The 12,006-nt window shown below is 36.4% G+C and overlaps 1 protein-coding gene and 1 long non-coding RNA gene across 4 annotated transcripts in view; both read right to left on the reverse strand.

Moving 5' to 3' along the window:
- Positions 1-11,711, reverse strand: part of LOC103489683 (uncharacterized) — a 28,043-nt gene extending 16,332 nt beyond the window's left edge. Inside the window, exons 1-4 of one of the 3 annotated variants that reach the window (XM_008448944.3) lie at positions 11,290-11,711; positions 7,352-7,552; positions 1,427-1,543; positions 1,180-1,329 (exon numbers count right to left, since the gene is read on the reverse strand). In XM_008448944.3, coding sequence (XP_008447166.1) covers positions 1,180-1,329; positions 1,427-1,543; positions 7,352-7,552; positions 11,290-11,460 — 639 coding nt within the window. In that variant the 5' untranslated portion in view covers positions 11,461-11,711. Of the gene's footprint in view, positions 1-1,179; positions 1,330-1,426; positions 1,544-7,351; positions 7,580-8,776; positions 9,180-11,289 lie in introns of those variants that run through there. The other 2 variants (XM_008448945.3, XM_051081178.1) reach the window with 2 other exon arrangements.
- On the reverse strand, positions 1,934-7,341 carry LOC127148166 (uncharacterized). The gene is made up of 2 exons (XR_007818920.1): positions 5,512-7,341; positions 1,934-5,420 (listed from the first exon to the last, which is right to left on the reverse strand). It is a non-coding gene; the product is annotated as an uncharacterized LOC127148166 (long non-coding RNA).
- Positions 11,712-12,006: the final 295 nt, after the last annotated feature.

Below are 12,006 nucleotides of genomic sequence, written 5' to 3' on the forward strand. Positions count from 1 at the left end.
TATCTGTGAATTTTCCTTTTTTGCCATTAAATTTTGTATGCATCTCCCTAATTTTTGTGTACATCTCCTCCCCCTGTTTTCCCTTATGTTGGTCTTTTCCAGATTCCCCTCGCCGCTTCACTAATAAATTATGTGCCTTCCCATTGTGCTTTTATTCCTTTTCAAAACGTTTGGTTGATACAGTGGGGCTGTGGACCATGTTATTGGAGCTTGGTGGGAAGAACCAACTGCACTCAACCGCAAGTGTCGTTTGAGGGATTGACTTGAAGAAGTAAACGATTCAAAAACTGGCGTGCTGTTTGAAATGGAAGGATTTTAAGAAAATGTTTGCACTATATCAAAACTAATAATTTGACGTAAAAGTAAACAAAACTGTTTTGAACTAAAAACTTTTTGAAAATAAACAAAATTATTTAAAATCAGCTAAATTGTTTTCAAGTAAAAAAAAAAGTTTTGAAAATCATAATTTCAGTATCGTGGCAAAAAAAAAACCCTAAATAGCCCTAAATAGAAAAAAGAATGTACCACAATTTTCCTTGTTCGAGTATGAATATTTTTAGGTATTTGAGTGTGAATCAATTTTGGTGTATTGTGACTTAATTTTGCATTAAATTTTGTTTTAAAAATGAAATATAATAACATACCACGTATTAAAGTAATTGAGCGATGAAAATTTGTGTTTAGAATATGCAAATTTTTCAAGAACATGTTGAGTTTTTAAGAATGTAAAAAAGATGTGCTAAGTTTTTAAGTAATTGAGTGTTCAAAATTAGTGTTTAGGATATCTCAAGTTTTTAAGAATTCAACAAAAATATGTCAAGTAAATGAGTGTTCAAAATAACTTTTTAAGAATGGAAAAGATTATTTTAAGGTAATTTGAATACTGAAAGTTTTAGAAAAATATGCGAGCAATTAAATACTTGCACAAAAAAGTTTAACAGAAAAAAACAAAAATCAGAATCCTTCAGAAATACTACACCAGATACCATAACTCAACTCTACACTCTAAATACCATACAACAATTTAATTACTAACTCAACTTTGTGCAACAAAACCCCCTCCCCTCCCCCAAGCCATTTTAAATAACTCAAAACGGAAACTTGACTTAACCAATCAAACAACACACATATACAAGATCTAACTCTTGAGTAAATATGTTTATAACCAATCAAACTTACTTTGGATAACAATTCCTGGCTTTCAGGAGGTTGTTTTTTCAAACTTTGTGGCAAAATGACAGTAAGCAGTTCTGGTTTTTCAGCCCTCAATGCACCTCTGATAACTGCTGCATTGGTTCCAGATGCTCCTGAAGTATAGATGTGGTTCTTCTGCATACAGAAGATACTAAGCAATATGAATTTTTTGCAGTCATCAAAGACTAAATAGCGCTTCAATAATGCAGCGATGATAAATCACATATTCTACCGTTATAACCATTGCATAGCTAAGAATCTCAATAAGTTCTTGATGCAAGAAACCCATATTTCGCGTTCCAAAGAAGCCAATGGCTCTAGGACCTTGTTGTTGAATGGCCAGTAACTCCTGCAAATGAAAAAAATAATGATAGTTAATAATAAAGTTAATAAAAAAATTGTAATTTGGAAGGAGCTGAGCTTCACACCAAGAACTATAATTGAGAAATTTGTGCACTGGCTAAGTAAGAGATGTGACGGAAAGGTTAACAAAAGATTTGTTTCCTCGGGTAAGAATGGATTTTTTGTAAGTTTGAGGGACTGCAGCCCGTTCTTGTAGATAGTTGAGAGCTTTTGGAGAACGGCCTTTATTTGTATGTCCCTGTATAAACTTTTATCAACGAATTCTTACCCCCCCCCCCCCCCCCGGCACCCAAAAAAAAAGAAAATAAATAAATTGTTTCCTTGAAAATTTGTACCATTTGCAAATCTAAAAGTTATATAGATAAAACTTTACACCTTTTTTAAATGGAAACGAGTAGCTTTATTAATATTCATGATGAGGCAAAAAATTCAATGTACAAGAGAGTTAAACAAGGGCTTACAAGATAACTAGTAGGAGAAGAAAGAGACTCCGAAACAAAAGGAGGAAAGCTATAAAGATTGCGTACAACCAAAAAAAGAAAAAACCAGAAGCCCAGACACATTGGGGAATAATCAAGCTGGAGAAATGAAGGCACTCCAATTTAAGTTGAGCTCTTGGATGCTGTAGCTGCTGAAGATCTTTGAGGCCTAACACCATGAGGAGGTATTTTGATGCACGTTTTCAAAGTGATCCCTTCCAATCAAGAGATTTATCATGAACACCCTTTGATTCCTCTCAAACCAGATTTCTGCCGGTATAGCTTTCACCGTGTTAACCCAAAGTAAAGAAGTTCCTCTATTTAGACATGAGCTGGATTAACAGAGGCATCACATTATCACAAAAAGTTGCACCAAACGCCCAGGTCATATTAAAGAGTTGAGCAGCCTTTCCCAACAATTGGCCGGAAAGTTGCAGCGGAAGAACAAGTGTTGGCAATCTTCTTCATGTTGTAGATACAGCGGGCAAATGGAGGGAGAGAGGCAACTATTAGGCAATTTATGTTGCAAAGCTGAGGACACATTTAGTTGACCTATCAGGGTGATCCAAATGAAGATATTAACCCTTCTCGGGCTATTAGACTTCCAAAGGGCCGTTATAGAGGAATTTATCCAAATGGGAGGAAGCAGACAGGTGAAGTGTAAGGGACTTCCCTGTAAATTTTCTCCTGCCGCCAGGAGACCATATTTGTCTGTCTTGAACTTCAGAAATATTTCTGGATGCTAATTTTCAAAGCAGTACTTGGAAGTCTGAAATCTCTTCATCTTTTAGCAAACGGCAGAAGATTAGGGACCAAGATGATAATGCAGAGTCTCACTGATCAGCAACCGAACATTTTGTGACTAAAGCTATTCTGAACAACTGTGGAAAGGCTAGATGAAATGGTCACTCCCTCCCAGAGATCTAACCAAAAAGCTATCCTTCTCCCATTTCCCAAGCTAAAGCTGGCTAAAGCTTCCATTTTCAACCAAGTTCTGGAAATAATAACCCAAGAGCTTCTCAAGCATTTGCCTTCTTTTCCGGCGGTATGCCAATTAAAGGAATCTTTGTCATGGATACTCCTGATAACCTTGCACCACAAAGAGTCTTCTTCCATGTATCTCCACCCCCATTTGGCTAGAAGAGCCAAGTTTTTAGATTTGAAGCCACCAAGGCCAAGGGCCACCATCCATCAAGGCTTCGTGGACCACTTTCCAATTAACAAGGTGGTTTAATTTGCTGCCCTTATGGCCCTTCCAAAAGAAATTCCTCAGGATTCTTTCCAATATTGAAGTGACTTCTTCTGGCATTAGGAATATAGACATGTAATAAGTGGGAAAGTTGGAAAGAACAGACTTACAAAGCGTAGCTTGCCCCCCTGTCGAGAGGTTAAACCTCTTCTATTTATCTAACTTTAGTTGGGTTTTATCAAGCATTGGTTGCCAAAAAAAGGATAGTTTCAAGTACCCCCAATGGCAAACCGAGGTAGATCAAAGGAGGTGTTCTGCTTTGCAACCTAAAGAGGCCACGGTGGACAACAATTCCATCTCTTCCACATTTATCCAAAAAGGGCCGACTTGTCTCAGTTCACCTTTTGGCTGGAGCACCATTCAAAAACCTCTATTGTCTGTTTCAAAGTTACTAACATGTTGCAGTCGTATTTGCAAAAAAGTAGGGTGTCATCTGCAAATTGAAGGATTGGAACATGAATCTTGTCCTTTCCCACTACAAAACCTTCATAAAGGCCATTCTGATGTAGATTTTCAATTAGAGCACTAAGGACTTCACTTACAAGTATGAAGAGGAAGGGTGAAAGGGGGTCACCTTGCCTGATTCCCTCTGCGGCCAACGCTCTTCCTCTCGGTCTTCTATTGATGAATACTGAGTATCTCGGGTTCTTAACACAACCCAAGATCCATTCAATCCACTTATGGTCAAACTTCTTACTCATGATTTGTTTGAAGAAGTCCCAATCAACCCTGTCAAAAGCTTTTTCTAGATCAAGCTTGAGAAGCCATCCTTTCTTTTTCCTTTGCCATGTATTCCTCAACAATTAAATTAGCAACAAGGATCGGATCGAGTATTTTCCTTCCTTCTATGAAAGCACTTTGCGATGGGGCAATGATGCACAACATTACCTTTTTAAGTCTCTTGACTAGCACCTTGGCAATAACCTTGTAGGTTATAGTCGTAAGACTAATTGGCCTGAAGTCTTTGATAACCACTGCATTTTCCTTTTTCTGGATTAAGAAAATGAAGTTCTCCCGAACACAAGCATTTTGTTTTTTATTTCTATGAAAATCGTCAAAAACCAAATGAAGTTCAACTTGACTAAATTCCAATACTTATTAGGAATTCAGTCGTGAAACCGTCTGGACCTGGGGTTTTCCACTTTCCAAGGGAGTTAACAGTTGCTTTAATCTCCAATTTGGAGAACTTTGCTATGAGCATAACATTCTAAAAGGGAATTACACAAAGCCAGTCGAAGTTTGTGGGTTAACATCTCGGACCCGGGCTTTTGGGGAAGAGCCTAGTATAAAACTCCAGATTAAGCTTTCAATTTCTGTAAAGGAGTTGGTTGGCTGGTTGGCTCCCCCAAAGTCATTAACATACTCACTAATCAGGTTCTTCCCCTTTTGAGTTGTGAGAAATCTGTGGAAGAATCTAGCGTTTCCGTCCCCTAAACAGATCCAGTTCAACTTGCTTTTCTAAATTAGATTAATCACCAAAACATCAACTCCGCCTTAAATGAAGATTTGGATTCTAGTTCAAGTTCTGAAAGACGAAGCGAGTCTGCCAAAGCATCCCACTTTCAATTTCTTGAGTCAGCTCTTCTTCTCTTCTTATTTGATTTTTCTAGAATTAAGCCACCCAAGCTTTAACTGCAAGTTCAACCCTTCTCAACTTGGCATTAAGAACAAAAGCTGCCCAGCGTTCTGAACCACTGTTAACCCATGCTCTTTCAACTGCCAAATCTCAGTCTTTGTCGAGCAACCAGCTGTTGCAAAATCTGAAGGGGGAGGGCCCCCAAGTAACTGATCCGGCCTCAAGCAATAAGGGAAAATGATCAGAGAATAAACAAGCTTGCCTAGAAGCTCTTGTGTTTTCGAATTCAACATCCCAAGCCTTGTTAATGACAAATCTGTCCAAGAATAATCTTGCAACTGAAGCCCCTTTCCGTGACCAAGTAAACCTGTCATTTCCAAGGGGAATTTCCAACAGTTTAGCTTTTTCAAGGAAGTTATTAAACAGCCGCATGCCTCTAGTTGTTCTCCCTAGTGGAAATCTTTCATGCACCCATCTTGTGATGTTGAAGTCACCTCCAAAACACCAAGCTTCCATACAATAATCCAAGAGAATTAGTAGTCCGGGCCATACAAATTTCCTGTCCTTATAATCAGTAGGACCATACACATTAGTAACACAGCAAGTTTTTCTCTATAATGTGATGCATTTTACAGATAAAGAGTATCCACCTTGTAGCATTTCAGTGACCGATGGCGATAACTTATTTGTGTCCCACATTGTCAACATTCCTCCTGTGGTTCCAAATAATTCAACAAAATCCCATCCAATGTCCTTTGAGCTCTATAGTGATTTTATAAAACACAATTCAAAATTTTCTTTCTTTGATTATTGAATAAGTACCAAATCCAGGTTATGCTTTTTTAGGAATCTCTTGAGTGCCAATCTCTTGTTTGCATCCTTCAGGCCTCTCATGTTCCACAAGATAATTTTCATTAAAACCTCAAATTGATCTACTAAACGAAATCAAGCCAAAATAAGTTTACATTTGTCAGCAAAAGACTTCAAATGAGGTGGAATTTGGTGCTGAGAGTCTTGAAGTACAGATTCTGTTTCTTTCTTTTCGAAGTTTTGAAGTGGAGGTTTCTGTATTAGATCATTTAATCCAGCTTCTGAATTTTGTTTATCAAGGGGTTGGGGCCTCCTCTAGATAGAACCAAGCTTTGAGAACTGGTTGCAGAGAGTATTTCTCAAGCTGAGGTTCCTTCCCAGTAGACCTTCCTATAAGAGAGTTCCTCGCTACTCATGCTAAATGGCGAATCAAACTTGAGACTCCCCTTTTTTAGGGAGGAGCCAGGGTGAGGATTGGAGTGCCTCTCAAGAATTTGATCTTTAGAGTTAGGAAAGGAGAAAACAGAGTTGGGGATGAGAGGGGGGCTGGGGGTTTGACCTGTTGGAGTGAGAAGGGGCTTGAGAGTGGGCACAATTTGACTCTAACAAGTCCGGGTTTTAGTCTGCAAATAGCTTAGACTTTGGGGAATTTTTAACAGAAGCTCCCTTCAATCTCCTTCTAGCGAAATGTTTAGGGAATAACTTGAAAAAATGTGTATGCGGCTTGGGAGATTTCTGTCTCTTGAAGTTTGCTCTTGACCCTGATCTTGCTGAAGAAGAGAGAGAAGAAGGGGAGGAGAGTGAAGCAGAGGAAGATGGGTTGATTAGATCTTTAACGGGTGGAGGTTTGATGGATTACAGACTCAAAATGCATTAGAGGAAAAATACAGCCCTTTTTTCTTATATTTCAGTCATATTTTACAGAAGATGGCCAACATAACACTACTCCACATAATTTAAATGTTCAAGTATAAAACCATGTGCTTTTATTAATTTTAAAATTAACCACTATCAGGTTAACTTTACCAAAATAAATTTAGACTCAATAAAAAGTATTTGTAAATTATAACGAGAAACTAATCCAAAGATGTGTTAAAATACAAGAACTAAATTTGAATTTCTAGGAAGTATGTGAACTTGAATAAAATGAGTCCCAAAATATGAAGATCAAAATCTTATTTTAACCTTCTTTATCCCACAGTTAAATTTAAATGTATCGAGGGAATAAAAATCATTTTTATTAAGATAAAAAGTTTAATGAAAACATAAGAGTCTACTTTTTATAATAAAAAATATAAACTAGTTAGGGATGGAAAGATTCAAACCACAATCCTTTTGTCATTAAGCTGAAGTGTAAATTTAATTAGTTTGAAAAAATATATAAAAATACAATAAGTTTTCAAGTTGAGATGGCCCCTTAGTAAATCGGCACTTGCTCCAGCATGACCATATCCTACTTTTCTAGAAATTGGGACATTGTCATATTATATGGCGTGTGGCACTTCCATGTCTGTACATCTTAGGTTCTTTCAAGCCCTCTTTTAGTTTTATAACTATTAACCAATCTGGATAGGACTATAAACTTTTTCCTTTTTGAGTAAGGATTGGAGTAGGACTTCACTTATTACTAATTTCATAGTCATTAAAAGAAAATAAAAGATTAGATCCCATAACACTCACCTGTAGATAATCAACATCAGGAACTGGTTTGAACTCAGAAACCATAACTGAACCTGATCCTTCCACAATCGATTGGGCTTGGGTTGGAATTTGAGTGCCTGTCTCATCATTAGATCCAAATCCAAACATCCGCGTTGTATTCTTCTTTTGAGGCACACTACTTTCCCCATCTGTATCTCCTCTTATATGCCCTCGAATCCACTATAACCAGTACATAAAAAAGATCCCCTGATAGTAAATCATTAGTGAAAACCAACTGCCCACAAATGTGGTGATGCAAAAACTCCCTAATTTCAAGCCAACATCCAAATAGTCTCAATACACATAAAAATAAATAAATAAATAAATTAGAAGGTTTGAAGAGCACCAAGTCAACTGGGAATCAAAATCTGGTCAATTAACGAAACAAGATAAGAACATCAACTTTTTTGATAACGGAATCAGCGATTGTCATCGCATATAGAAAGATTCATAACATGAAAATGAAGCTAACTAATCACCATAAGTAATTGAAGATAAATTCAGAAGATACCAAGTTAATCATGTCAACATAGATACCTAAATGGTGCCCCGAAAAATAAGGATGGGTGCCCAGAAGCCCAAAAGATTAGAGTGTTGGGTTGTAGTGAGAGATGAATATATACTACAAGGATGGGATTGGGAGGGTGTGACTTTGCTAGTATCTTGTTAGAGAGAGGGGAAGTTCAATAATTCTTCCTCGGTTCAGCATCCTTGTTGATAAATAATAATTCTCAAAGGTCACCTGCCATCAATCTATCTACTGATCCAACCTTTCACATACACCTCAGTATCTCTTCACCAAATTTGCATTGGATTCATGATCATAACTAAACTGCACCGTTAGTAATTTGATAGATCCCAGACAAAACTGGAATGGTATTTTTTTTATTGAAATATTTGACAAGAGATATAAGATAACTCCAGCATTCAATATACTTGGAACCTTCTCTCTCTAGAGTATACTAACTCAGGCCTAAACCATCTTTTCTTTCTTTCTTTTTTTTTTTCTTTTTTTTTCTTTTTTTTTTTCTGATAGAATCAACCACTTTATTAAGAAAAAAAATGAAAGAATACAAATGCATAGAAAAAAAAGCCCACAAAAGCATCACTCTATAGAAAGGGTTTCCAACTAAGATGTTACCTAGTGAACAATTGCAAAGAAAGAAAAGCTTCAAAACTAAAGTCCAAAACAAAACATGAAACCTCATCAAGGACCAAACCTCACTCAGATCCCCATCCAAACCTCTCCCTCAAATATCCCACAAAAAAGTAGACGCCCCACGAAACCATCAAAAATAACTTCATCCCTTCCTCCTCCATCAATTTATAACCAAATACCATAATAATCTCTCTAACTAATTACAAATTTGCAGTTCACTTCCTAAGATATTATTCTTTACCTACCCATCCAAATGGCAGCTTCAAAGTGAGCACGATTTTTATAGATTTGATGAGGAAGAGGAAAAGTGAGAAATATCTCCCTTCCAATATGATGTGGAAATACGGCTGCACGAAGAGGGTCAACTTTTTCCTTTGTATTCTCTGCTCAAACGTCTAATGCCTCCCTCCCTTCTTGCATAATTTTTCCAGGATGATGTACTCTTTGAAAGAAAGATCAAAAAGCATAGGATCATCTTCTCTCAACTGGCCCTTTGCAGGAAATTGATGATGTTACCTACCTCATGAGGAGAAGCATCACTTTCTTTGGCTTGCAGGAGTGGTGCAATCTTGTACGTGGTGTAGGGCAAGTGGAAAAGATAGGAGAAGAGAATTGATCCAAGCTGCTGGATATTATTTGAATCCATCACTTTTCTATGAACACAAGAATAGAATTACTCAAGATGTTGAAGTCATGAGTGGTCTTCTTAAAGTTGTGCAAAGATCAATACCATCTACTAGTGATCAAAATCAATGCACAGTGGAATTAGAGTTATATTCTGAAGCTAAAGGTATATTTGGCATTGACTTAGCAATTAACACAAGAAAAGTCTAGGCATCAGGTATGGACATTCCCTACTGCATTAATACTTACTAGTGTATATAAGTATATTATTTCTAGGTCATGTCAAAATGTGTGAACAGCATCGTGGTGGGCTCTTTATGGTGGTAGTACTCCAATTTTGCAAAAGTCAGCAATGAGAGTCCTTAATCTAACATGCAGCACTTCTGGGTGTGAACACAATTGGAGAGTTTTCTAACATGTAAGTGATTATTTTGTTTTTTAACATTATTAATTTAAGATTTAAATTATTCTTGTAACTCCATATTGGTAATAATTTGTAGATTCATATGAAAAAGAGACAGATTGGAGCAAAAGTGCTTAAATGATTTGGTTTATGTAAAGTATAATCAAACACTTAAAGAGCACTTTGATCTAAAGGATCAACTTGATCCAATCTCCTTGGATAATATCGACAAGAATAAAAATGGAAGGTACATTGGATGAAGAAAATAATGAAGCTGAAGTTGACAATAAGAGAGTTTTTGATGACATCAACCTCACATGGGGAGATGTAGATCGTGCTACTGTTAGAGAACTGATCACATACACTAGATCAAAAGGAAATTCAATTGCCTCTACCTCCATTTCTAGAGTTCAAAAGAAACACCAACTATACAAGTGGTTAGTGATGAAAATGCAGACGACAATGAAGAGGAATTAGACATCAAGAACAATGGCCAAGGAGGAGCAATGGATGAAACATTAGATTTAGATGGGGAGGATGATGAATTTGACATTTGATCATCTTTTAAATTTTACTTTTGAATTTATGTTCATTTTTATTGATTAGATAACTACTATAATCTTTGAGGCTTACACTTGTGTATAAACTTATGTTCTGCTTATACGTATATTATTTATTTATTTATTAATTGCGCATCACTTCGCTCAGTCGTCCCCTTTTTGTCCCCTCTCGCCTTGAGGGGGTCAAGGAACCTGTCGCCCTAAGTCTTGCACTTCGAAAACACAAGTGTGGAGAAGGTCCCAAGCGAGATATGGCTCCTTTGTCGTTATCATGTTTCTTCGTGGAATTTGAATTCTAAGATTTTTTGTAACTGTACTATAGGTATTGTTTTGCATAGATGGGTCCTTTTCTTTAGGGGTGCTCCTCCTTTTTGGGAGTTGTATTTAGGATATCCTTGTATTCTTTCATTTTTTTCAATGAAAGTTGTTTTTGATATATCTGTGAGTACTTGGGCCAGCTTACATAACCTTGACTAATTTCAAGTCAACCTGCATGATTCTACAACATTTGGATGTCGAGGAAACTCGTAATGAACCCATGACCTTTTTACCATATATTGAGACTTTGTCTCATTTTTTACCCTGATGGTTCAATTAAAGTGAAATCTCATAAAAAAAAACTGGAAATTAATAAAGTTCCTTGCATTCTATTGGTAATTGGCACTTGACCATTGCCAAGAGCGCCTATTAATATCGTAAACCAACTTTACAATGACTTTATGGTTCAAAAGGAAGAAAATTATTTTTTATCAAAAGAAAATCAATGCCTTAAATCATCGAACTCCAGATTATCTGCCAAGCACTAAAAGCTCATGTCTCCAAATTTTTTATAAACAGTCCATGATTGACTGACCTCAACAATTAACAACAGTTCTCTCGTCCATATAATCATCTCTTTATCTCAAGAATCACGTCTCTCTCGGTTATAAATTTTGGATACAAAATATTCAACAAATCTCTACACATAAACACACAAGAAATTGGGTGCCATACAGTCAATAAAGAACAACAAATCAAGAAGCAGAAAAATACAGGGCTTGTAAAGGAAAAGCAATTTATTTCAACAAGAGATTTGGAAATTTAACCATTCCGAATCCCAATTCGTCCAACACCAGAACAAGAAAAAACGAGGGAGCAAAAAGAGAAATGAAGAGTGAAAGAGAGAAGTTACCAGAGATGTATTGAGAGAAGAGCGGCGCCTGGAAGAAACAAGAAGTGGGAAATTAGGGCTTGGGGAGAAGAAGGGATTGGAAATGTTGATGAATCTAAGAGAAGAGGAAGAAGAAGAAGAAGGAAAAGGGAAGAAGAGGCAGAGAGATAAAGAAGAAGAAGAAGAAGTCATCCTCTGGACCTCTCTCTCTCTTTCTAGTTTTAAGCTGAAGAAAAGTTGTTGCGCTTTGCAGCCTTCTTATTTTCTCTTCTGTTTTCTATCTTCATACTTTCTTTTTTAATTTTTCTTATAGTTCTAAGGAATATTGTGCGAGGAGCTAACCAAATCCTAACTCTCACAACTGATCTTTCAATTCTAATTATTACACTGTTTTTGCTTCTTGTTCTTTTTCTTCTTATTTTATTGGGAATAAATACCTTTTAGTACTATAATTCTTATTTTTTAAAAATGTCACTCATTTTAATATAGTACCATTTGCATATATAAAAGTTTGGAATTTTTTTATTACTTTTAGTTTAGTTTGTTAACGAGTAGGTTTGAAATCTTAAATTTGGGAGGTTTAGGTAGCTTAAAAATGTGAGAACTATGTCTGGAGTGCAAGTTTAGGTTGCCTTAGTTTGAGAAAACTATGTTTGAAGTGTATGCTTAGGAAGCTTATAAATGAATGGTATATTTTTAAATCTCGAGTTTGTGAAACTTTTTGTATTTAATCATTGA

The sequence above is a fragment of the Cucumis melo genome, chromosome 1, assembly GCF_025177605.1.
Source record: "Cucumis melo cultivar AY chromosome 1, USDA_Cmelo_AY_1.0, whole genome shotgun sequence".
Classification (NCBI taxonomy): domain Eukaryota; kingdom Viridiplantae; phylum Streptophyta; class Magnoliopsida; order Cucurbitales; family Cucurbitaceae; genus Cucumis; species Cucumis melo.